This window comes from Geotrypetes seraphini, chromosome 14, assembly GCF_902459505.1.
Source record: "Geotrypetes seraphini chromosome 14, aGeoSer1.1, whole genome shotgun sequence".
Classification (NCBI taxonomy): Eukaryota; Metazoa; Chordata; class Amphibia; order Gymnophiona; family Dermophiidae; genus Geotrypetes; species Geotrypetes seraphini.
Genome location: NC_047097.1, coordinates 75,602,381 through 75,626,900, shown reverse-complemented (window position 1 = coordinate 75,626,900; position 24,520 = coordinate 75,602,381). Strand labels below are relative to the sequence as shown.

General features: G+C 44.5%; 1 protein-coding gene across 6 annotated transcripts in view; it reads right to left on the bottom strand.

Annotated features, from left to right (window-relative positions):
• Window positions 1–24,520, bottom strand: part of SPG11 (SPG11 vesicle trafficking associated, spatacsin) — a 189,669-nt gene that overhangs the window by 115,621 nt on the left and 49,528 nt on the right. For all 6 annotated transcript variants that reach the window (XR_004536914.1, XM_033919780.1, XM_033919779.1 and 3 more), the window contains 6 exons: window positions 21,726–21,889; window positions 16,616–16,792; window positions 16,286–16,357; window positions 11,656–11,783; window positions 11,284–11,459; window positions 8,915–9,128 (listed from right to left, as the gene is read on the bottom strand). Coding sequence is in view for 5 of the 6 variants with exons in the window: in XM_033919780.1 (XP_033775671.1) it covers window positions 8,915–9,128; window positions 11,284–11,459; window positions 11,656–11,783; window positions 16,286–16,357; window positions 16,616–16,792; window positions 21,726–21,889 (931 nt within the window). In the remaining variant the exon portion in view is untranslated. The remainder of the gene's footprint in view (window positions 1–8,914; window positions 9,129–11,283; window positions 11,460–11,655; window positions 11,784–16,285; window positions 16,358–16,615; window positions 16,793–21,725; window positions 21,890–24,520) is intronic.

The window sequence follows — 24,520 nt, the reverse complement described above, 5'->3', positions numbered from 1 at the left end:
CAGCTTGACCAGAGTCTTTTGGATGAGAGGAAATGGAGGAAACGCATATAGAAAGCGATTCGTCCAGTCCAGGAGGAATGCATCTGCCTTGAAGCGCTGAGGGGTGTAGATCCTGGAGCAGAAGTGAGGCAGTTTGAAGTTGTGGGGGGCTGCAAAGAGGTCTATCTGAGGTGTTCCCCACAGGGAGAAGATGTTATGAAGGGGCGTGGAGTTGAGGGTCCACTCATGAGGTTGTAGAAGACGACTCAAGCTGTCTGCTAAGGCGTTGTACACCCCCTGAATGTAGACCGCTGAGGAAGGTGTTGTTGCGAATCGCCCAATCCCACACTTTCAGAGCTTCCTGGCATAGGGAGGCCAATCCTGTGCCTCCCTGCTTGTTCACATAGTACATGGCGACCTGGTTGTCTGTGCGAATGAGGACCACTTGGTCGCGAAGGAGATGTTGAAAGGTCTGGAGAGCGTTGAAGATCATCCTGAGTTCTAGGAGATTGATGTGGCACTGGCGGTCCGTGCTGGTCCAGTGACCCTGGGTGCGGAGGCCGTCCAGATGAGCCCCCCAAGCATTGTTCGACGAGTCGGTCGTGAGGACTTTCTGATGGCAGGGGGTTTGGAACAACAAGCCTCTGGAGAGATTGGAGGAAAGCATCCACCAGCGAAGAGACTGTTGTAGAGCAGGAGTGACCTGGATGTGGTGAGTCAGAGGGTTGGACGTCTGGGACCATTGAGACGCCAAGGTCCACTGAGGGGTCCTGAGGTGAAGTCTGGCAAATGGCGTCACATGCACTGTAGAGGCCATGTGGCCCAGCAGGACCATCATCTGTCTCGCCGAGATGGAAGGGCGAGAGGAAATTGAATGGCAGAGGTGAAGAAGAGCCTCCATGCGTGGGGAAGGGAGGAACGCTCGGAGTTGGTTGGTATCCAGGATCGCACCGATGAAGGGAAGAGACTGGGAGGGCTGTAAGTGGGATTTCGGGAAGTTGATTTCGAATCCCAGATGTTGTAGTAACCAAATTGTCTTCTGGGTCGCGAGGGCGACTCCCTGAGACGTGGAATCCTTGATGAGCCAGTCGTCTAGGTAAGGGAACACCTGGAGGCCGTGGTTCCTGAGTGCTGCGGCTACCATTACCAGGCACTTGGTGAAGACTCTGGGGGATGAGGCCAGGCCGAAGGGTTGCACTCGGTATTGAAGATGGAAATGTCCCACCCGGAATCTGAGGAATTGGCGTGAGGCCGGATGGATGGGGAAGTGAGTGTAGGCCTCTTTCAGATCCAGAGAGCATAACCAGTCATTCTGCTCGATGAGGGGATATAGGGATGCCAAGGTCAGCATTCGAAACTTTTCTTTGACCAGAAACTTGTTGAGCACCCTAAGGTCCAAAATGGGCTGCAAATCGCCCATCTTCTTCGGCACAAGGAAGTACCGGGAATAAAACCCTTTGTTCTGTTGGTCCCGAGGGACCGGTTCGACAGCCCCGAGCTGCAGTAAGGCCTGGGCTTCCCGAAGAAGAAGGGTGGTCTGCGTCAAGTTGGAAGGATACTCTCTTGGAGGGTGCTCCAGAGGAACCTGGTGGAATTGCAGGGAGTATCCCTCCCTGACGATGGAGAGGACCCAGAGGTTGGTGGTGATGGTCGCCCATCGATGGAAAAAATGGTGGATGTGACCTCCGATAGGTGGAGCTGAAGAAGGTGGAATGACAGAGGTTATGCTCTCTTTGAGACAGTCAAAAGGGCTGAGGCGTTTTAGGCACAGCAGGTGGTAGAGGCTTTTGCTGATGTTTCTGCGGGTGCTGCCTCTTCACAGGCTGCCGGATGGGGGGAGCCTGTTTCGGGGGGTAACGCCGCTGGTAGATCAGAGGCAGGCGTGAATGACGAGTAGGAGCAGGCCTGGGCTTCGGACGCAGGATGGACTGGAATGACTTTTCATGGTCTGAGAGCTTCTTGGTTACCGCCTCGATGGACTCATCAAAGAGGTCGGTGTCAGCGCATGGAACATTGGTGAGCCTGTCCTGGAGGTTGGGGTCCATGTCGATTGTCCTCAGCCATGCCAGCCGGCGCATCGCCACCGAACATGCAGCGGCCCGAGCCGCGATCTCGAAGGCGTCGTAGGAGGACTGCATAAGCTGCACCCGGAGCTGGGATAACGAGGCCAGCGCCTACTGGTACTTGAATTGTGCCCTAGTATCCACGTAGGGCATGAACTTCTGGAGTACGGACAAAAGGAACTCCAAATATGTTGTGAAGTGGAAGTTGTAATTCAGGACTCTCGAGGCCATCATGGAGTTTTGGTAGACTCTCCTGCCGAACCGGTCCATGGTCTTTTCCTCTCTACCAGGTGGGACGGAGACGTAGACCTGGGAGGGGTGGGACCGCTTCAGTGAGGACTCCTCTAGCAGGGATTGATGGGAGAGCTGAGAGCCGACGAATCCCTTACGATGAACAGTGCAGTATCTGGTGTCCAGCTTACCCGGTACCGCGGGGATCGAATAAGGTGTCTCAAGGCACCGTGCAAAGGTCTGGTCCAATAGCTTGTGTAAGGGGAGCTTTAGGGACTCCGCCGGTGGTTGAGGGAGGCGCATAGTCTCCAGGTATTCATTCGAGAATTTGGACCCCATATCCAGGGGGATGTCCAAGTCATAGGCCATCTGTCGAAGGAACGAGGAGAAGGACAGTTGGTCGGCCATTGCTGGGCCTCGAGATGGGCTCGATGAGGTCGAGGCCTCTGGATCCATTGGGGACAGGGATCGAGACGGTGAGAGGGATCACATTGTGTCCTCGAGCTCCGGCATCGGTGGAGGAGTAGTGGTCGGTGGTGAATACTACAGGTATGCTTGCTTCCGATGAGGCGAGGCTTGCCTGGACGAGTGCCTCAATCGGTGATGCGGGCTGTGCCGCGAGGTCAGCCTCGATGGGCGAGGCGAGTAGGTCTTCGCTGAGGCCGCCAGGTAGTGGATGGGGCTTGAAGCGGTCGATCGAAGCAGGGGTGGGTGCCGTAGAGGCTCGAACCCCGTCGGGGTGATCGGCTCCAATGGAGGCATTTGCAAAGACTCTGCTCCTTGCATCGAGTGAATCGGTTCCAACGGAGGCACTCGCAAAGACTCTGCTCCTTGCATCGAGTGTATCGGTTCCAATGGAGGCATGGGCAAAGACTCTGCTCCTTGTGATGCATGTGTTGTTGCCAGACCAGACACTCGCAGAGACTCTGCTCCCTGTTGAGAGTGTGTTCCCCGCTGAGGCACTGGAGGGGGCTCGACCTCGCGGGAGGCCTCCACGTTCCCAGGCTGGATTTGGAAAAGAAGCTGAGGTCTCATCGTGGTAAAGAGCTCGATGAATTGCTTCTGTAGCATGGTCTGGAACGAGGCTGGCAAGGATGGATCCGCATCTGAAATGGGACCACCTGCGCGGGCCTCGCACTCCCTTGGAGCAGTGTGTGAGTGCTTGGACTTCGAGGCCTTGGGCACTTTTAACACTACTGGGGGAATGGGCTGCTGGGCTACCTGACCTGAGGAGGTTGAGGAAGGCATCGCAGCAGGCGCCGGAGTCTGAGCTGGGACAAACGAGGCGGGCTTGATGAGGCTCGGCGCCGCAGAGGTGGTAGGCTGTGGAGTTGTGGATGATCTCGAAGGCGAAGGTCCCTTCGTGGTCGACGGCTCCGTCGAGGACTCCATGAACAGCGATTCCCACAAAACGCAACGGCGCTTGAAAGCACGTGCGGTGAGTGTAGAGCAAGGCCGGCACGATTTCGGAAGATGTTCAGGCCCGAGACACCGAACACAATGTCGATGAGGGTCCGTTAGCAAAATCGCACCCTGGCACTTGTCACACTTTTTAAAACCGGTGATAGGCCGGGACATAGGCCTAAAAGCTCCGCCGCAAGATCGAAGCCGCGGGGCTGCGGCCACGTAGCCTGCCCGGTCGAACGGAACAAAGAAATTTGGTTTTAATCAGAAATGACACAATAGTTACAATACTGGTCCAACAATCTTATCTGCTTTGTTTGTTCCAGGCAAAAAAGAGATTGTACTGAGCAGGCATAGATTAATTTAAGATATAAGCTCTTTAGTTTCCAAAGTACTTGCAAAGTCAATTTATGGAACTGAAATCTTTAGATTGGTCACATGAGCAAACAAGTTTAAAGTTTAATTTATTATTTACTATTGAAGTTGCCACTGGTCATTTTTCAACTTAACTTTTTTCTTCAATGTATAAACAAGTTCTTGCATTGTACACTTTAGAAGTACAATTCAAGTATTATAGAACTGACCATTCCATTAAATCATGGAAAATCCACCAATGTACAAAATATCAGGGCACAGAAAGAACTAAAACCCACTTCTTTGCTTTTGTTAAACACAGGTTCATATATTCATCTAAAGAAAAACACATTTAATCATTTTGGCTTTCTACTATATCTGCATATTGAGACCTTATTAAAATAATTCTTGTTTTATTGTGTTTGCATTTTTTTTGTCGTCAAGTCTTGTTTGATATTATACCAGGCATCTAGACTAACAGGCAATAGAAAGATCTCTTCCTCCCATCTCTCCAACCCTGATCATCTTCTTGTCAACTTTAAGACATGACTCCAAACACAGGGTTGTGACGACAGATGCTAGGACCAATTTGTTCATAATCTTTTTTGGTATGTCATACTTGGAAGAACTCAGGCGTAGAAGCCAACATAGATCCTCCAAACCAGACTGTTTATGTGATGAGTAATGACTAGTGCTGCCCGATTCATAATTCGAATCGATTCACCGATTCAATTTTTTTAAAAATCGGCCTCCCGATTCAATGGCCGGCCCTTCCCCCGTGCCTTCCTACAGCAGGAGCTGCAGCGCTGCCTCTTGCTGGCCATCCGCTGCTGCTCCTGCTTGAGGCAGGAGGCTGATCCTAGAAGGTTTCTGTCCTGGGTCAGGAGAGATGCTGGTGAACAGATAAGGACTTCCTTTCCATGCTCAATAAATTGCAGTAAAACTCCTCTTCCCATACTTTTCACAGCAGTACTTCCTTTTAAACAGTGAGGTTAATCCCGGAAGATGAAGTCATCAGTGTCGGACTTTCCCAGCTTCCCCGCTCTTACTTCCTTAAGGCTAATAGGGAAGCTTGCAGGCTGCAGGCTGCTCTGACGTTAGGGGCAGGATCGCGGCAGAGAGAACATGCCGCTGAGGACCACGGGCAGCTGCAGGGATCGCTATAACACCAGCGAGCCTGCAAGCTGCCCTATTATCCTTAAGGAGGTAAGAGCGGCGAAGGTGCAGGCTTGCGGGGGGGGGGGGGGGAGCAGGCGTTTGTTCGCGGCAGAGAAAAAGTGCCTTCGCAGTGGGGGGGGAGCAGGCCTTCATGGGGGAAGCAGGCCTTCGTGGCGGGGAGGAGCAGAAAAAGTGCCTTTGCGGTGGGGAGAGGGGGGAAGCAGGCCTTCAGGGCAGGGAGGCAGCCCTGTGCAGAGGGAGGAGGAGGAACAGCTCTTTTGGCGGTGGGGAGGCAGGCCTGTGCAGAGGGAGAAGGAGGAAGGAGTAAGAGAGGGGAGGAGAGATGCCAGACCTGGGGTGAAGTGAAGGGAAGAGAGAGACTAAACCAAAAAGAGGAGGAGGAAAGCCGAGGAGAGGTGCTGGACTAATGGAGAGAGGGAGAGGGGGAGAGAGGGCGAGAAAAACTCAAGACCACAAGGGGAAGGGTACAAGAGGGACAGATACTGCTCCAAAATAGGTGGGCAGGGTGCAGGATGGCAAGAGAGATAGAAGGAAAAAGCCTGTACCTGGGGAAGCGGATACAGGAGGTAAGGAATAGAGAAAGAAGAAGCTGGATATGGGGAGAGATAAGATGCTGGGCATGGAGGGAGCATAGGAACAGGGACACAAGGGGGACAGTACTAGAGAGAAGAACAGAGACACAGAAGAGAGATGCTGGATGAAAGGGTAGATGAGAAAAGGAGAGATGGTGGATGAGCATATTTTACAACAGTTTCTTACTTTCTATAAGGACCTATATTCTTCTGAGACTTATAGAAACAAAGAACAAGATGGTTTAGAATTTTTAAATTTAATTAATGGACCAAAAATTCCTGAGCATATAAAAGGAAGTTTAGAAGAACCTATATCTCTAAAAGAATTAGAAATAGCATTGAAATCTCTTAGAGCTGGATCCGCTCCAGGTGGTGATGGATATACTCTAGAATTCTATGTCATTTCAAATTACTCTTTTACCATATTTGTTAAATTTATATCAATATCAACTGACTAAAGGTTGTATTTCAGGTACTATGGCAGATTCCTTGGTTATTGTTTTGCCAAAACCAAACAGAGATCCCACTTTGGTTTCAAACTACAGGCCGATTTCATTAATAAATGTGGATGGGAAAATTATTGCCAAATGATTGGCTTTAAGATTGGCAAAAGCTCTCCCTTTTATTATTGATACTCACCAAACAGGATTTGTTGCAAGGAGACATTCTTCTCATAATACTAGACTGGCTTTTCATACTTTAAATTTAACAAAAAAAGTGAATGATCCGGCTTTCTTGGTTTCTTTGGATGCGGAAAAGGCCTTTGATAGGGTAGAATGGAATTTTATGTATCAAGCGTTGGAATGGTTTGGGGTGGGTTCTGGTTTCATTCAAATGATCCAGACGCTGTATAGCTCTCCTGGTGCAAGATTATACAGTAACAATAGTTTATCGGATTAGTTTAACTTGCGAAGGGGGGTTAGACAGGGTTGTCCCTTGTCTCCATTGCTCTTTGATGATGTTTTAGAACCCTTGTTAATTGCTATTAATCAAGCAAAGGGGATACAGGGTATTCCTTATTCGGATTGGGAAAATAAACTTTCTGCTTATGCAGATGATATACTGCTTTATTTGAGGAATCCAGAGTCCACCATTCCATGCTTACTTGAATTGATAGAGAAATTTGGAAAGTTTTCAGGATATAAGATTAATTGGAGTAAGTCTGAAATCCTCCCGCTTAATGTTCACTGTGCCAAAGGCTTATTCGATTCATTTACTTTTGTCTGGAAAGAAGATGGTCTAAAATATTTAGGCATCATTATTAAAAACAATATTGAAGATACGGTGAAGGAGAATGAAAGACTTTTGTTAAAAAAAGTAACAGAAATGTGTGAGAAGTGGAATCCGTTGCATTTATCATGGTGGGGGAGAGTTCAAACTATTAAAATGATGATACTGCCTGTGGTTTGCTATCAAATGAGTATGATACCAGTTTTTTTTCAGGGGTCCTTTTATAAAAAGTTAAATGGTATTCTTATGAAATTTGTTTGGTTGGGTAAAAGACCAAGAATTGCTTTAGAATCTTTACAGAAACCAATTATGGAGGGAGGGGTAAATTTTCCAAATTTTTATAGGTATCATCAAGCCTATATTCTACGTCAGGGTATGTATTGGGTCCTCCCAGAGCTCATGGAGAATGTCCCAGATTGGTTATATTTAGAATGGCGACTCCTGTTTCCTTTACATCTGGTTCATTTGTTTAGTATAAAGATACCTAGGAAAAATAAAGAGAATAGGATTTTGATTGATACCTGGAAAACTTTACGTTATGTTAGTAATTTGTCACCTATTCCAATTTCTAAATCGTTACATCAATCCATTTGGGTAAACTCCAAGATTAAAATTGGTGGATTTCAAATCGTCTGGAAGCAATGGATAATTGGAGGTATTCGAACTTTGAATGATATTATATCAAATGGTTCACTGCTTAGTTTTTCACAGTTGCAACATAAATGTGGTTTAAATAAGACACAAAATTTTAAATGGTTGCAGCTGAAGCAGGCTATTCAGGAGGGGTTCCCTGAATGGAAGAATCTTAATAATCAGTATAGTTTAGAATTCCTATGCTTTCAGGCGGATTTCTTGGGTCACCAAGCCACACAGTGGTATAAATTACTATATGAATATTTGAATAAAAAACAGAAAACTGGTTTGAGGGATATTTGGAGCATTGAGATCAAGCATCAAATTTCTGCATCTCAGTGGCCACGAATTTGGTCTTGGAGAATAAAATCTACAATGTCGGCATCTATGAGACAAACATGGTTTTTTTTGTTACATAGAGCTTTTTGGACCCCAGTTCGTTTACAAAAATTAGATAGTTCCAAGTCCAATAGATGTTGGCATTGTAATAAGGATGCAGGAACTTTAGATCATTTAATATTTTTCTGTCCTTGCATTAATTCCTTTTGGAAATCAATTTGGCCCCAAATTAATTCGCTATTAGAAAATTTTGTTGCCTTGTCGTATGATAAAATTTTATTTGGCACTTCAATGAGGTTTAAAAGTCAAATTTCAATGTCCAATAATAAATTATTACTAATTTTGACAGGAGTTGCCATTCAGCATATTACTAGGAACTGGAAAGATTATACAAGATTCAATTATACCTTTTGGTGGAATTCTATATGTCATATATACAAGATGGAAAGAGTCATTGCTTTACAAAATGGAAATTATGCTAATTTTAAAAAGATTTGGGGGCCATTGATTGTATATTCAAATGATTAGACACCTTTATGTATTTGAAACATTATAATAAATAAGGGGTATAGTAGATGTTTTGCGGGAATTCATTGTTGATGTGGGGAGGGATGGGAGGGGGAGGGATTTTTATAATACTTAAAGAATATTGGTTAGGATGTACAAGTGATTCTGTATATTATTCATTATAACATTGTATACTTGTTGAAGAATTGAAAATGAATAAAGATTAAAAAAAAAAAAAAAAAGAAATCTGCAATGGGGTAGGAGAAGTCTAAGACCCACCAGTAGAAGTTATCCTGGTCCATTTCTCAATAAAGGCAGACAACCAACCCCTCCAAATCCCTCAAAGGGTTTAGAATCAAAAGAATTTTAATAATAGCCAAACTACTAGAGAACAGAGCATGCAAAACACAGTGAGGAACACACCTAGCCAATCTGTCCAGTATCTTATTCCTTGTGTAGCTGCTGCAAAGTGTATTCTGGTCAACAAGGTCTGGAGAAAAAGATGGCCAGTTTCCCAGCCCGAGTACTCTTTGCCTGTCCTGGGGCCAACATTCATCAATCCAAGAGAAAATTTTTTGCCAGTCATGCTGGGACGTCAGATGTCTCCATAAGACACATGGGTCACTGAGTTTACTTCCTGTGAACAGAAATTAAAAGACAGTACCTAAGGACAGTACTGAGCAAACTTCTACGGTCTATGTCCCAGTATTATCAAAGAAGAAAAAAACAACTTAATTATGAATTTATAAGACATGTGACTATTGGGCAAACTGGATGGACCATTCATGTCTTTATCTGCTGTCATTTACACTTCTCCCTCCGTATTCGCTGTGATAAGGGTTTAACAGAACCACAAATACAGAAAAATCACGAATAACTTTCATATGTTATTCGCTGTTTTCTATTAAAAACTATTGTAAATATGGTGAAACTGCGAATAACATGCTGGGAGACCTGGCCTATTCCTGAAGGAGAGGCAAAACTCGGTGAAGAAAGTGCTGGGAATCAGCGATTTTTCTATGCAAGCTGATGTAATTTGGGGGGAGGAGCCAGCAAACTAAAAACCGTGAATAATCAAAACCACGATTGCTAAATCCGCGAATACGGAGGGAGAAGTGTACTATGTTACTATGTAGAAAATATTTGTCTGCTTTAAGGACAACAGGAAAGTCTTCGGTCACCACATGCAAGCTTATATTTTTTAAGTTTTAACAAATGTCATTCTAAATAGAACTTTAGGAACTACAATTAAGAGATGATCTGAGTCAATATGTCATGTTTTTGTTATTAAAGGAATCCATAAAATGTATGAGAAAAATATGCTGCATAGCTACTAACTTTTTCACAGCCAGTCAGTTAGCTTTAGCCACAGCAAGAAAAGAACCATGCACACTAGCAAAGGACATGGTACTTAACAGAATGGATTATATACCATATATACTCGAATATAAGTTGATCCGAGTTTAAGACAAGGTACCCTTTAACCCCCCAAAAAAGGAGGAAAAAAGGTTGACTCGAATATAAGATGGGGGGGTTAATATGTGTCCTGCCAGGATCTGTGCCCTGCCCCCCCCCCCACTCCATCCCCTGCCATGCTATGCACCCAGCCCCCTCCCTTCCTGCCAGGCTCTCCACCCTGTCCCCCCTCCCTCCCTGCCAGGCTCTGCATCCAGTCCCCCTCCCTGCCCTGTAGGCCTCCACCGGGTCTGCTGTATGAATTGGTGGGCTGGAACAGGAGGGATCCCTTCTCTCTCCTGTCCCAACCAACTCTGCCAATTTTTTTTTTTTTTACCTCCCTCCTGCCTCTCCCCGCTTACCTTTTTGAATCCCTGGTGGTCCAGTGGTGTACCGGGCAGGAGTGAGCTTTCTGCACTCCTGCCCTGTGCCGAGCCCCTCCCTGAATGGCCAAATCAAGTTCTCGTAGCCCAGCAGTGTACCGGGCATGAGAAAGTTTTCCTCGCTCCTGTCTGACACTGAGCCGCTCGCTGAATTGCTGCCGAGAGTTCTCATGAGTCCTGCAAGAACTCGAGGCAGCCATTCAGGGAAGGGCAGGAGCGCAGAAAACTCACTCCTGCCCAGTACACTGCTGGACCACCAGGGATTCAAAAAGGTAAGCAGAGGGAGGTAAAATAAATTGACAAGAGTAGCTGGGACAGAAGATGGGAGGGATCCCTCCTGTCTCGGCCAACCCCACCAGGCCTTATGGAAAGCCCAGTGGAGGCATGCAACAAGTCCAGGAGGGGGAGTTGAGTGGGCAATGTCCCAAATATAAGCTGAGATCCTCATTTTTGGGCTATTTTTTTGGCCCCAAAAGCTCAATTTATATTTGACTATATACGGTACACATGTCTAAATTAACAGCTATTCGAAATGGCCAGCTGTCTGCTTTTCATAAGGTTTGGGATCCTTACCAAAAATGAAGAACTAGTGCTTCAGACTAATTGGTTTTGAGCCTAATAGAGCAAATGTTTTACTGTTGTTTCACTATGATGGACATGTCAGTCATGGGGTAAAAGGAAGGGGATTTGTTTTTGGGGTTTTAATGGGTCCAATTGCTATGAATATGACATTATAGTTATTATACACTTTATATTTGGCATGAAATGTTCTGTTCTGTATCATCCTTATTATATAAAAAAGAAAGAGAAATATGATGCATGAGGGTAATAAGGGATACAGCTTGCTTCCCATCCATGAGAAGGAAATACAGAGATGATGATGATTCTAGCTTTTCAAAGGATATGCACCAGCAGACTACAGAAATGTACTTCCCCTTCTGCTCCCATACTTGCCTCTGCCCAGCTCTTTGGCAAGAAGGATTCTTTCTTGGACTGGCTGATCCCACCACTGGGCCCAATGCAGTATGATCCTGAACTCCCTGCTGCTAGGCTCGCCTTTACTGTCACACCGCAGGAATGAATTCAGAAGAGCTGTGTGTCTGGAAACATCCTGGACTGGTCTCCAAGACCTGGAACAGGGAAAGCAGCTGCAAACTACAGATTTTCATCTAGTTTTAAACAATAAAAAGTATGCTGGTCTGAGCTCAGTGCTAGTGTGAAAGCTATTGAGAACATTTGGTGATGTGCTGAACATGGACCTGTGGGAACGAACATGAGGGCCCAGCAGTGAGTCACAGGGCAAGGTGATGCCCCAGATTAGGCTACCTGGACAGGGCTGGGCTTGCTTTCCTTTCAGAGCAGGATCCAGAGTAAAGACTTTCAATGTGCTGCACAGAGGATATCGCTTCTTTCTCTCTCTCCAAAAAGCAATGCTCTTCCTGCAGCACTTCCACCTGAAACACAGGACACTCCGGTGAGACAAGAGACTGCACATCCTCAACTCTGCCCAGAAAATCCCTTTTCCGGCTCTATCAGGACACCATGAAGTAATTCCCCCCTTCTCTTCTCCATTCATTAGTCACTCAATATCACCCCAATATTAACATTTGGAGGCTAATTCTCATAAGATGGCCTAAAGTTAGGCTCCAGAATGCTGTGGGCTAAGTGCAGATCAAATTATATAATTGCTTTACAGAATAACATAAGAACATAAGAATTGCCGCTGCTTTACTTGTGAGCACTTATGCCAGCTAAAATGCTGGTGGAAATACTCATGCTGAACTGTGGCCAGTTAGCCCTTGTGTATAACTGCTAGGCTCTCCCCTCACCCACCTGTGCCCCTCCCAGGTCCAGGACCCCCTGACCCACTCAGGCTCTTCCCAGGTCCAAGCCCCTCACCCAATCATGTCCCTCCCAGGTCCATGTCCCCTCTCCCACCTGTGCCCCTCCCAGGTCCACGCCCCTCACCCAATCATGTCCCTCCCAGGTCCATGTCCCCTCACCCACCCGTGCCCCTCCCAGGTCCACGCCCCTCACCCAATTATGTCCCTCCCAGGTCCATGTCCTCACCCAACCGTGCCCCTCCCAGGTCCACGCTCCCTCACCCACCCGTGCCCCTCCCAGGTCCACGTCCCCTCACCCAACCGTGCCCTTCCCAGGTCCACGCCCCCTCACCCAATCGTGCCCCTCCCAGGTCCACGTCCCCTCACCCAACCGTGCCTCTCCCAGGACCACACCCCCTCACCCAACCATGCCTCTCCCAGGACCACATCCCCTCACTCACCCATGCACCTCCCAGGTCCATGTCCCCTCACCCACCCGTGCCCCTCCCAGGTCCACGCCCATCACCCAATTATGTCCCTCCCAGGTCCACGCCCCCTCACCCACCCGTGCCCCTCCCAGGTCCACGTCCCCTCACCCAACCGTACCCCTCCCAGGTCCACGTCTCCTCACCCAACCGTGCCCCTCCCAGGTCCACGCCCCCTCACCCAATCGTGCCCCTCCCAGGTCCACATCCCCTCACCCAACCGTGCCCCTCTCAGGTTCACGCCCCCTCACCCAATCGTGCCCCTCCCAGGTCCACATCCCCTCACCCAACCGTGCCCCTCCCAGGTCCACACCCCCTCACCCAATCGTGCCCCTCCCAGGTCCACATCCCCTCACCCAACCGTGCCCCCTCACCCAATCGTGCCCCTCCCAGGTCCACATCCCCTCACCCAACCGTGCCCATCCCAGGTCCACTCACGATCAACATAAGAGAAGAAAAATTACTCAGCAAGTTTAAAAGTCTCCTAAAAAGTTGGCTTTTTAAGGACGCTTTTAACCAATTCATTTAAATTTTATGATTTTACATTGGACTAGGATCACTGACAAGTAAAAATTAAGTGGGTAACATTCCCCAACCTCTTGTTTCATTACCTATCCCTTTTTATTTGTTTGTGGATTGTATTTACATAGTAACATAGTAACATAGTAGATGACGGCAGATAAAGACCCGAATGGTCCATCCAGTCTGTCCAAACTGATTCAATTTAAAAAATTTTTTTTATTTTATTTTATTTTTTTAAAATTTTTCTTCTTAGCTATTTCTGGGCAAGAATCCAAAGCTTTACCCGGTACTGTGCTTGGGTTCCAACTGCCAAAATCTCTGTTAAGACTTACTCCAGCCCATCTACACCCTCCCAGCCATTGAAGCCCTCCCCTGCCCATCCTTCACCAAACGGCCATACACCGACACAGACCGTGCAAGTCTGCTCAGGAACTGGCCTAGTTCAATATTTAATATTATTTTCTGATTCTAAATCTTCTGTGTTCATCCCACGCTTCTTTGAACTCAGTCACAGTTTTACTCTCCACCACCTCTCTCGGGAGCGCATTCCAGGCATCCACTACCCTCTCCGTAAAGTAGAATTTCCTAACATTGCCCCTGAATCTACCACCTCTCAACCTCAAATTATGTCCTCTGGTTTTACCATTTTCCTTTCTCTGGAAAAGATTTTGTTCTACGTTAATACCCTTCAAGTATTTGAACGTCTGAATCATATCTCCCCTGTCTCTCCTTTCCTCTAGGGTATACATATTCAGGGCTTCCAGTCTCTCCTCATACGTCTTCTGGTGCAAGCCTCCTATCATTTTCGTCGCCCTCCTCTGGACCGCCTCAAGTCTTCTTACGTCTTTCGCAAGATACGGTCTCCAAAACTGAACACAATACTCCAAGTGGGGCCTCACCAATGACCTGTACAGGGGCATCAACACCTTCTTTCTTCTACTGACTACGCCTCTCTTTATACAGCCCAGAATCCTTCTGGCAGCAGCCACTGCCTTGTCACACTGTTTTTTCGCCTTTAGATCTTCGGACACTATCACCCCAAGGTCCCTCTCCCCGTCCGTGCATATCAGCTTCTCTCCTCCCAGCATAATCTTGGAGTTTAGCCAAATGGATTGATTTAATGATTTAGAAATTGGATTTGGTGATAGATTACTAACATAACGTAAAGTTCTCCAAGTATCAAGCAAAATTCTATTTTCTTTATATTTTCTGGGCAATTTTATACTTATAAGATGAGACAAATGCAAATATAACCAATCTGGGACAGTCTCCATGAGATCCCCCCAAAAAATCCAATGATGATACTGAAAAACATCCTGAATACAAACACGCTACTTTTCAGTGGGTTTTTAACAGCTTCATAAACCCCAACATGGTAGTGTGCCATCTCTTGATAGATCGGTTTCCCAGTCTGCACTACAGCATCCTACAATACTTCTGAACCGTTTTGTCCTAACGGTGAGCACAGTAAGGGCCCCTTTTAGAAAGCTCAATAGCGTGTCTCAGCACTGCTAATGAACCAGTTCCTATGGGTTTGGTGCATTTGTCACAAGAGAATCGCTAGCATGGCTTTGTAAAAGCTTACTCTGGTTGTGTAATACTGTACAGTACATTTATTTTTCAGCACGGTTGTGTGCAATTTTTTCATTTACTTCTAATGGTGAAAAAACCATAGTGCATTACACTGGTTGATGAGCAGACAAATTGTTTACTGTGCAATACTATACAGTAATTTTTTTTTTTTGCCGCACTTTTCTGTGCAATTATTTTAAGAATGTTACTTCTATAAGAAGTACTGCAAATACAAAAATATGTTTGCAACACTCTAAGGGCTGATTCTGTAAACAGCGCCTGCTGCAGTAGGTACCTAGCACGCATCAATCACCAGTAGGTGTCACTTCCAGAATCGCATCTGTTTTCTTCTACAGATGCCTTAAATGTAGGTCAACATTCTAGGCATCTGACTCACGCCTACAAGAAGCGCCTAGGCACACCTACTGATGCCTAGGGCCACTTCTGGCATAAACCATGCCTACGCCAGCCTTAGGCATCCATAACACTGCAGTTCGCTTGATCTTCGGACTGAGAAAAAAAGACCACATTAGCCCCTATTACAAGAAATTACACTGGCTGCCTGTGGAGGCACGAATACTGTTCAAATTCACTTGTATCTGCTACAAACAAGTCTGGGGCCTTGCACCTTCCTACCTGCAAACTCACTTCACTCTACACAACCCCACACGAACAACCAGAAACAAAAACATCTTTGCATACCCAAAGATCACAGGCTGCAAATACAAATCCTTCCTAGACAGAACCTTCATGTTCCAAGCAAACAGACAGCAATCTTGGCTGGGAAACCACATAAATAAAGCCAGGCAAACCTACAACACATTCCGAAAATCAATTAAAACTGCTCTATTTGACAAATTCCTTGCCTAATCAGATGACCTCTCTCAGGTATTCTTTCCCCTTTCTACCCCAATGTATTATGTAACATCTTTCTTCTCTCATATATTCATCCTTTTCCAATTTACTATGTAACATCCTTCTTCTTGCATTTTGCAATTCGCTGATTGTCCAGACTTCTTTCTATGTGAACCGCCTAGAAGTCAGTTTGACTATGGCGGTATAGAAAAATAAAGTTATTATTATTATTATATAAGCATGTCAAGAATTCTTCGTACATACTCGAACACCACCTACATTGTAGGCGTCCTTTGAGCCATCAATTTTTTTTTTTTAAACATGCATTCTGATTGGTCCGTTAAATGGCCATTTTTAGAATCAGGGTCTAAATGTTCTACTGTGGTTTCTGTCATATGCTGCCCCTTTGCAGGAACCTAATTATTTTTCCTATAGCATCCATTTTCACTTTACACAGTTTTGAGACACAAAAGGTATTGCTGGAACCTAACCTCTATTTTCTTAGATGAATTATTTCATTATTTGCAGTTTGCAAACTTTTTCGGGAACCATACTACTGTGAATTACGAGAACAGACTGTAGGATCCATGTAAATCTCTTTCATGCATGTTCATTAGGGATAGCCTGAAAACCTAGAATCACGCGAAGATAGGCGCTTATCACCCAATTCATGTTAGGAAAGTCTGAGCCTCTACTTACCAGAAGATCACGGATCCTTTTATCAGAGGTGTATATGCATATCTTGTGCAATTGTTCTTTCACAGAGAAGCCCTAGGAGGCAGAAACAGACATTTCTTCATGCATGGCACTGCAGAGAAGCTTTCTCTTTTTCAGCCCTATCCTTTCTTCCTTTACAAAAAAGAGAAAAATTCCCAGTATTTCTACTGACCACCAAGCAAGGGAGAGACCTCATGTCCAATAAAGCAATAGCTTTGAGAAGGTCTCCAGTTCTAAGTAGCAATAAGGAGGAAGCAAAAAGATGTTCCATGATAGAGGATATGAGAGGGGCTTTAATCATTCAGCACTCACCAGGTTCTTTAACAGGTTGGATGCTTCCTGGATATCGTTTCTCAGAAGACAATCATACACCAGGTTCAAGCACACCTGCATCAGCTCAGCCAAACTATATGTCATGTTGCGATTCAATCGGAAAAACGTCTGAACCTCTAAAATTTCATTCTTCAAAATAGCATCAGCAACAACTTGCTAAAAAAAAAAAAAAAGAGAGAGAGAGAGAGTAAGTCATAAAACTCCAGCAAAAATTAAAAAATCTGTCAAAATATTTGCATTAAGGTCTGCTGAAAACAGGGAGTCTCCCATGGAAAACAGTCCAGGAAGATTCAAGTAATAATGTCTGCACCCCTGAAATTTTCCCTGGGAGGGAATACAGTGGGAGTCTCAAGCACTACTGGGCTCCCCTCTCATGTATTTCATCTTTTGATATACCACCAAATGGTCGAATTAACTACTTGGGAGAGACCATACAGGAAGCCTCAACCATTAACATATGCTTCCCTGAGATACTATTTTAAACAACACTAGTTCTAGTACAGATCCCTGCAGCTCTGTATTATTTACCCTCCTCCATAGAGAAAAATGGCCATTTAAGCCTACCCTTTGTTTTCTGTCCACTAACCAATTCCTATCCCAAGTCTCTCATGAGGAACTTTGTCAAAAGCTTTCTAAAAATCTAGATAAACTACGTCAACTAGCTCACCTTTATCCCCAAGCAATAATATTTATATTCACAACACTGGCTGGGAAAAACCACAGAAGGAGCCTCATATTGTAATGTGTACACCAGATTATTCAGGGGAGAATACACATACTCTGAAGTACTAATTATTAGGAGACGATACACCTAAATATGGAAGATCTGCAAATCCACACTATAATGGTAGACACAGAATGGAAAGGCCAGGTTGGAGAACTCAGGGCGCCAATATTTTGATTCAGACATCCCCAATTATAACTGGATTTAATAAGCCTGAGCTAGAGAGCTGCACGGGAATGGGGACGACGGGAATCCAGCAGGACCCGCGGGTTCCCCCCTCGGGTCGCGGGCATCCTGTGGGGACACCCCCTCGGGTCACGGGGATCTCGTGGGGTCGTCCCCTCGGGTCATGGGGATCCCGTGGGGATGCCCCTCGTAGTTTCGGGGATCCCGTGGGGTTGGAGGCAGCGAGAGGCTCCTCTTCTTTTCCTACCTGCTCGCACACGTAGCTGACCGGAAGTCTAACCCCCGACATCAGAGCAGACGTCGGAGAGAAGGCTCCACCTCAGTCAAGTGCAGGATAGCGGGCAGATCTTTTCCTGGGTGAAGAACATGTAACTGTCGCTTCTGGCAGCCTCATGGAGGGCCATGCAGTCCTGCTCCTCCAAGAACCAGTAGTTGAGGTAAACGGGAAACTTGAGCACAAGTGAGCAGTAGAAAGGCTGGTCGGAGATGGCGTACTTGGCGCTCTGTGGAGCAGGAGAGCGGTGGTGGAGACGCCTTTTACTAGAAAGATGTAAAACTTATGGCAAACTGCGTTGGGGGAAAGGGTGAGTTAGAAGCTCTCCTTAAAAGCTTTTCAAGGATGGGTTCTGAGTTCTTCCTCCACGCAGATCTCAACATAAGGACTATCGGTATGGACGGTGAGAGGCAAACAGGCAATAGCTCACTCCCCATTTGGGTATCTCCCCCTCTCTCTCAAATCCAAACCCTCAGCCTCTGTCCCACCAGCAGTTCAACAACCCCCCCCCCCCCAATTCTTCCAACCTGTTCCACACAACTGTCTTTCTCCAGTCTCTCGCTCCCTCTGATGCCTTTTCTGCTGTTTCTCCGGCAGGGCAGAGGGAGAGCCAAGGCGAGAAGTGGTGTTGGAGGGGGTGGGGTGCTGGAGAAGAAAAACGGCGGGTGATTTCAGGCATGAGTAAGAAGGTAGGATGGGGGGGAGGGATTGAGATTAAAGCGGCTGTGTTGGATGGCAGGCTGGGAAGAGATGGTAAACCACAGGGTGAGATGGTAGACCACAAGGTGAAGAGGGGTGCTTAAAGGGTGAAGGCAGTCAAATGTGTGTGACTTGGTCTCTGTGGTGGGCAGTGATTGGCAATAGAAAGTGTGGGAGTTCTTTGGTGGAGAGCATCGCCTACCATCCCCCCCGGTCTTCTGAATGGTTCTGCCCACTGGAAGCCGAATGTGTTCATCCCTATCGCACCCATTCGCAGATGGACCAGCACGGCGGGGTGGCCTGCTCCTGCACCATGCACACCAGGGCGTACATGGAGCAGAGGAAAAACTTGAGCTCTGATGAGCAGTGCACCTTCACCAGCGGGTAGAACTGGTGCACCTCCAGGCCGGCGTCCTCCTTGTTCTTATGGCCCAGCAGTTCCAGTTAATTACCAGGTAACCGTAACTGGAAAGGCACTAGAGAATTTTCTAGCCTGAAACCCAACCATACTTGGTTTGTTTGGGCTTTTACTGCTTTATTTTGATGATGCCAGTTATGGAAAAATGCTCAATATATAGGGCCATGATGGTCTGGTTGTAGGCGATGTCCATGCACAGGGTGATGGAGACGGGCTGGCAGAAGCCGTGGTCCTGGATGTAGATGCCCCTTTCCCCTTGGAACTGGCATGCCACCCAAAATTTCAGGAAGGGCAGCAGCGGAGAAGCCAGACGGTGCCAGATGCCAGGGACAGGCATGGTGGGTGAATCGGAGCAAAAAATCACTGCAAGAAATAAAAAAAACTTTGGAGGAAAAATCCTAAGTTCTGTGGTTTGTGGAGACCAAACAGATCCGCCGTGCAAAGAAAGTTTTCAGGACACAAGCTCATGGGCGCTCAGTATTTCCAAATAGGCCCTGCACGTGATTGACACAAAGCCTTTCCTCCGACGTCAGCTCTGACGTCGGGAGAAGACTTCCAGTTGGCTACATGTTCATGCTGTAGGCAGGAAAAGAAGACGAGCCTCCTTACTCTTGCCCAGTCAATAGGATTTACAGCTTATGCATATGCGGACGATATTCAATTACTTCACCCTGTAGATACCTCTAACCCTTCAGAAATTCAAACAATCAATAAAAAACTAGACGAAATAAGTGATTGGCTGTATGAAAACAAACTCTCCTTAAACATCAATAAGTCAAGCAGCCTAAGAAAACTAGGGACCGCGCGCCTCTGTTGGGCGGGAAGGCACTCGCGCACGCGCGGTGCGGCCTAGCTAGAACTTTCTAAAGTTCTTAGAGTGCAATCACTCTAAAATTGTCCGTACCAGGGCTCCGTCGGTGCCGTCACCCATCAGTCAAGAATATGCTGCCTGCTTGTCCTGGGATAAAGAATGATATTATTCATGAAAAGATTCTTATCAAAAGTCATCCAGTAAAAATGGAAACCAAAATAAAACTACTAGGGGTTATCCTAGATAAGGATCTTACCTTTCATGATCAGATTAGCTCAGTCGTAAAAATTTGTTTCTACAAACTAAGGCTTATACGTTCTCTATCATCTATCCTCGACACTACTGCTATCACAACTCTAATTCATTCACTTGTCATCTCTCACCTTGATTATTGTAACTCTCTTTACAATGGACTCCCTCAAAAAGAACTACGACAACTCCAACTCATACAAAATACTGCCATAAAACTTATTTACAAATTGGGAAAATATGACCATGTTACACCTCTCCTGAAAGAAGCTCATTGGTTACCTATAACCCATCGTATCACATATAAAACAATTATGCTACTCTTTAAAATCAGATTCTCCCACCAACCTTCTTTTTTAGATAAACTTCTAATCCCCTACTGTTCATCTCGGACCCTTAGATCAGCTGATCAAAACCTGCTATCTATTCCCACAATCAAAGATTTCTTTTATACGAGAAAGAGCAACTTTTCGGTAGTCGCTCCTACCCTATGGAACTCATTGCCATCTCATATTCGTCACGAGACATCACTTGATAAATTTAAGGCTAAATTAAAAACTTTCTTATTCCAAGACGCTTTCTCCTATTCCCAAATATAACTTTTTATTCAATACCTCAACCGCTTTTAAGAAGCGATCCCTTTCCTCATGTTTCATCCTTCCCTATTTCCATTTTTTTTTTTTTTGTTTGCATAATGTATTTTTTCCCCTTCTATCTCATTCTTCTCTGCCTTCACTCTCCAATATGTCTAGTTAAAGTCTAAATGTTCACATTCCCCCTTTCTTTTTTTCCTTTTTAATTATATTATTTATTGTACTATTTTTAACTTGTAAACCGGCTAGATACTCGTTGATGGTCGGTATAGTAAAAATTTAATAAACTTGAAACTTGAAACTTAATTCAGTAGCATAATTAAAAGAAATAACTATTTCTGAAGTTTATGGGGACGGAGGGGATTCCTCGCGGGGATGGGTGGGGACGGAGGGGATTCCTCGCGGGGACGGAGGGATTCCTCACGGGGACGGGTGGGATTTCGGCGGAGACGTGTGGGGATGGGTGAGATTTCTGTCCCCGCGCAATTCTCTAGCCTGAGCCCAACAAAGTCCACATGCAGAGATAATTCATATGGATTTTAGCCCCTCCCCATACTATGGATGACGTTGTAAATACCCTCCCAGGGAAAATTTCAGAGGTGCAGACATTATTACTTGTTTTCTCTGATTTTACATCTGCTGGGTTTTATTACAAGGGGTTATGACTCTGCTGTTTGTTACAGCATTCCTGTGATGTATTTGGTTTATTCTGGAGTAGAAGAGTTTAAGAGTGAAGATTAACATTTTATTTTGTCATGTCTATTTTATGTATGTATTTTTTGCTGTAAACCATTTAGTTTTTAGACAGTATATAATTTTTTCAATTAATAATGATGGAAGGGGTATTATTCAAACTGTTCAACTAAGTTGTTGCATTTAATAATGATTGCATTGGGGAGAAAAAAGTGCTTCATTTTATCTCAGTTATGATTGTTCTGGTTCCAGATTTATACAGCATCATGCTTTTCATTTGTGTTTTATACTAGTGTTTTGGATTAATGTGGTATTTGCTTTAAGCAGCAATAAAGCTAGTCTACTTTGTTCTCCACTGCAGCCTCACATTCCCTGTTTTGGTGATATCTTTTAAAGACACCTTGCTATGTTTTGTGACTTACCCCATGAACGAGTCACTGACCTGTGCGGTTAAAGTCTCCCAGAGATGATTATGTGCTTTTCTGGGCACCACTTCCTCTGAATCAATGCCCTGCTTTTTCTGAGGAAGTCTCTTCATAAAGGATCGCAGGACACTGATATAACTGGTCAGGATATCCATGCAGATCTGCAAGTTCTCATCAAACTCTGCAAGGACAACAAAAGCATATTACACCAAAAAAGCAGAAGGAATAACTTACACCATTAGCACACAGTCTTCTGAGATCTTTAACATTTATTTGGCCTCATAGCTCCTCTTTTCTCCTTTACATTTCTATAGAATTGGATTCTGACACAATTAATCTTCCTTCACAAGCTAGAAAGATGAAGAGTTAAATATAAATCAATTCAACTATTGGTCCTAGTCTAATTGTTGCAGCCACAGCCCTGAGGCCAGACATAACATAAGAATTGCCATACTGGGACAGACCGATGGTCCATCAAGCCCCAACATCCTGTTTCCAAACAGTGGCCAACCCAGGTCTCAAGAAGTAAAACAGATTTTATGCTGCTTATCCTAGGAATAAGCAGTGGATTTCCCCAAGCCTTCTCAATAATGGTCTATGGAATTCTCTTTTGATTTACTCTGTTTGTTGATTAAGATTATGGAATATTTATATCCCCTGCCTTATGTTCTTTCCTTGATTGTTCTGCTCTTTTAAACATTTTGTAGTTCACTCCCCTTTTCCCTATATTTACTTGTTTGTTAAGTTTGTTAATAGTCCTTTTTGGACTTAATTTTTTTGTTAAGTAGTGTATTACTCCCTTAATATTGTGATTTTATTACTATGTTCATCACTTTAAAATATGATTAAGCGATTAATCAAAAACATTATTAAACTTGAAACTTGACATTATCCGTGTTTTTTTTAAACCCCACTAAGCTAACTGATTTCACCACATTCTACAGCAACAAATTCCAGACTTTAATTACATGTTGTGTGAAGAAATATTTTCTCCAGTTAGTAGCTTCATTGCATGTCCCCTAGTCCTAGTATTTTTGGAAAGAGTGAACAAGCGATCCACTTGTACCCATTCTACTCCACTCAGGATTTTGCAGACTTCAATCATCTCTCCCCTCAGCCGTCTCTTTTCCAAGCTGAAAAGACCTAATCTTTTTAGTCTTTCCTCATACGAGAGGAGTTCCATCCCCTTTATCATCTTCATCGCTTTTCTTTGAATCTTTTCTAGCCCACTATATCTTTCTTGAAATAAGGACATCAGAATTGAACGCAATACTCAAGATGAGGTCCCACCATGGAGCGATACAGGGATATTATAACATTCTTAGTCTTGTTAACCATTCCTTTTTTAATAATTCTTAGCATACTTAAATTTTGGCGATCCATTTGGGATCAAATAAATAGAATACTGGAAGTTCCATTGGCATTGACGTATGACGCAGTGCTGTTTGGTACGTTATTGAGGGCCAAAAATCCAATAACGCCATATAACAATAGACTACTTTTCTTTTCTTTAATTTCTTTATTCATTTTACATCTTACAACAAGTGTATCATAAAATAACATTTAAACTTAAACAATATCACTTGATTCTCTATCAATTTAACTTAAATCATAATATTTAAACCCTCCCTCCCAATCCTACTAATTCATATGTAGTACATATATCATATAATATATTATATATTCTGTCCTATTAATCTAATCATTTAGTATCAAATCAGAAATCCCACCCCCCATACTTTGCAATTAAACCTATTAGGGAAAAATGATAGTCCAATAACTACTCATTTTAATATTCTATTAATGGCCTCCAAACCTCCTGAAAGTTATTAAAATTACCTTTAAGCAAGGCTAACATTCTTTCCATCTTGTATATATGACAATGAATTTCACCAAAAACTATAATTTAATCTATTCCAATTAAATGTAATCTGCTGAATGGTAACTCCTGTCATAATAAGTAATAGCTTATTATTCTTTGCAGAAATTTGACTTTTCTGCCTCATTGACATTCCAAATAATATAGTATCATAGGATAGAGCTACAGGATTTTCCAACAAACAATTTATTGGCCCCAAATCGATTTCCAAAAAGAAAAAAATGAATGGACAATAGAACAATAAATGATCTAAAGTCCCCGCTTCGAGATGACAATGCCAACATCTATTAGACTTAGAGCTATCTAATTTTTGTAAATGAACAGGGGTCCAGAAAGCTTGGTGCAACAGAAAAAAACAAGTTTGTCTCATAGATGCTGACATTGTACAACTCATCCTCCAAGACCAAATTCGTGGCCATTGAGATGCAGCAATTTGATGCTTAATCTCAATGCTCCAAATGTCTCTAAGACCAGTTCTTGGTTTTTTATTCATAAATCCAGATATCAAACTATATGGCTTAACTCCAAGATTCAAATAGGCGGATTTAAGGTCATCTGGAAGTATTGGGTTATGGCAGGTATAAGAACTTTGGACGATGTTATTTCTAATGGTAAACTGCTTGATTTTTCACAGTTGCAACATAAATTTGGTCTTAATAAATCACAAAGTTATAGATGGTTGCAACTGAAGCAGGCCATTCAGGCAGGGTTCCCTGAATGGAAAAATCTTAATAATCAATATAGTCTAGAGTTCTTGTGTTTTCAGGTGGACTTCCTGTTTTCAACAGACTACTTTTCATCATGACGGGAGTTGCCATACAGCTTATTTTGAAAAATTGGAAAAATTGGGATAGGTTAAACTAGGAGGGTAAGGGAGCTCCATCTCCTCCAAGAATTCCTTGGTATACCTGGAATCGGACTGAAGGTCCAGGT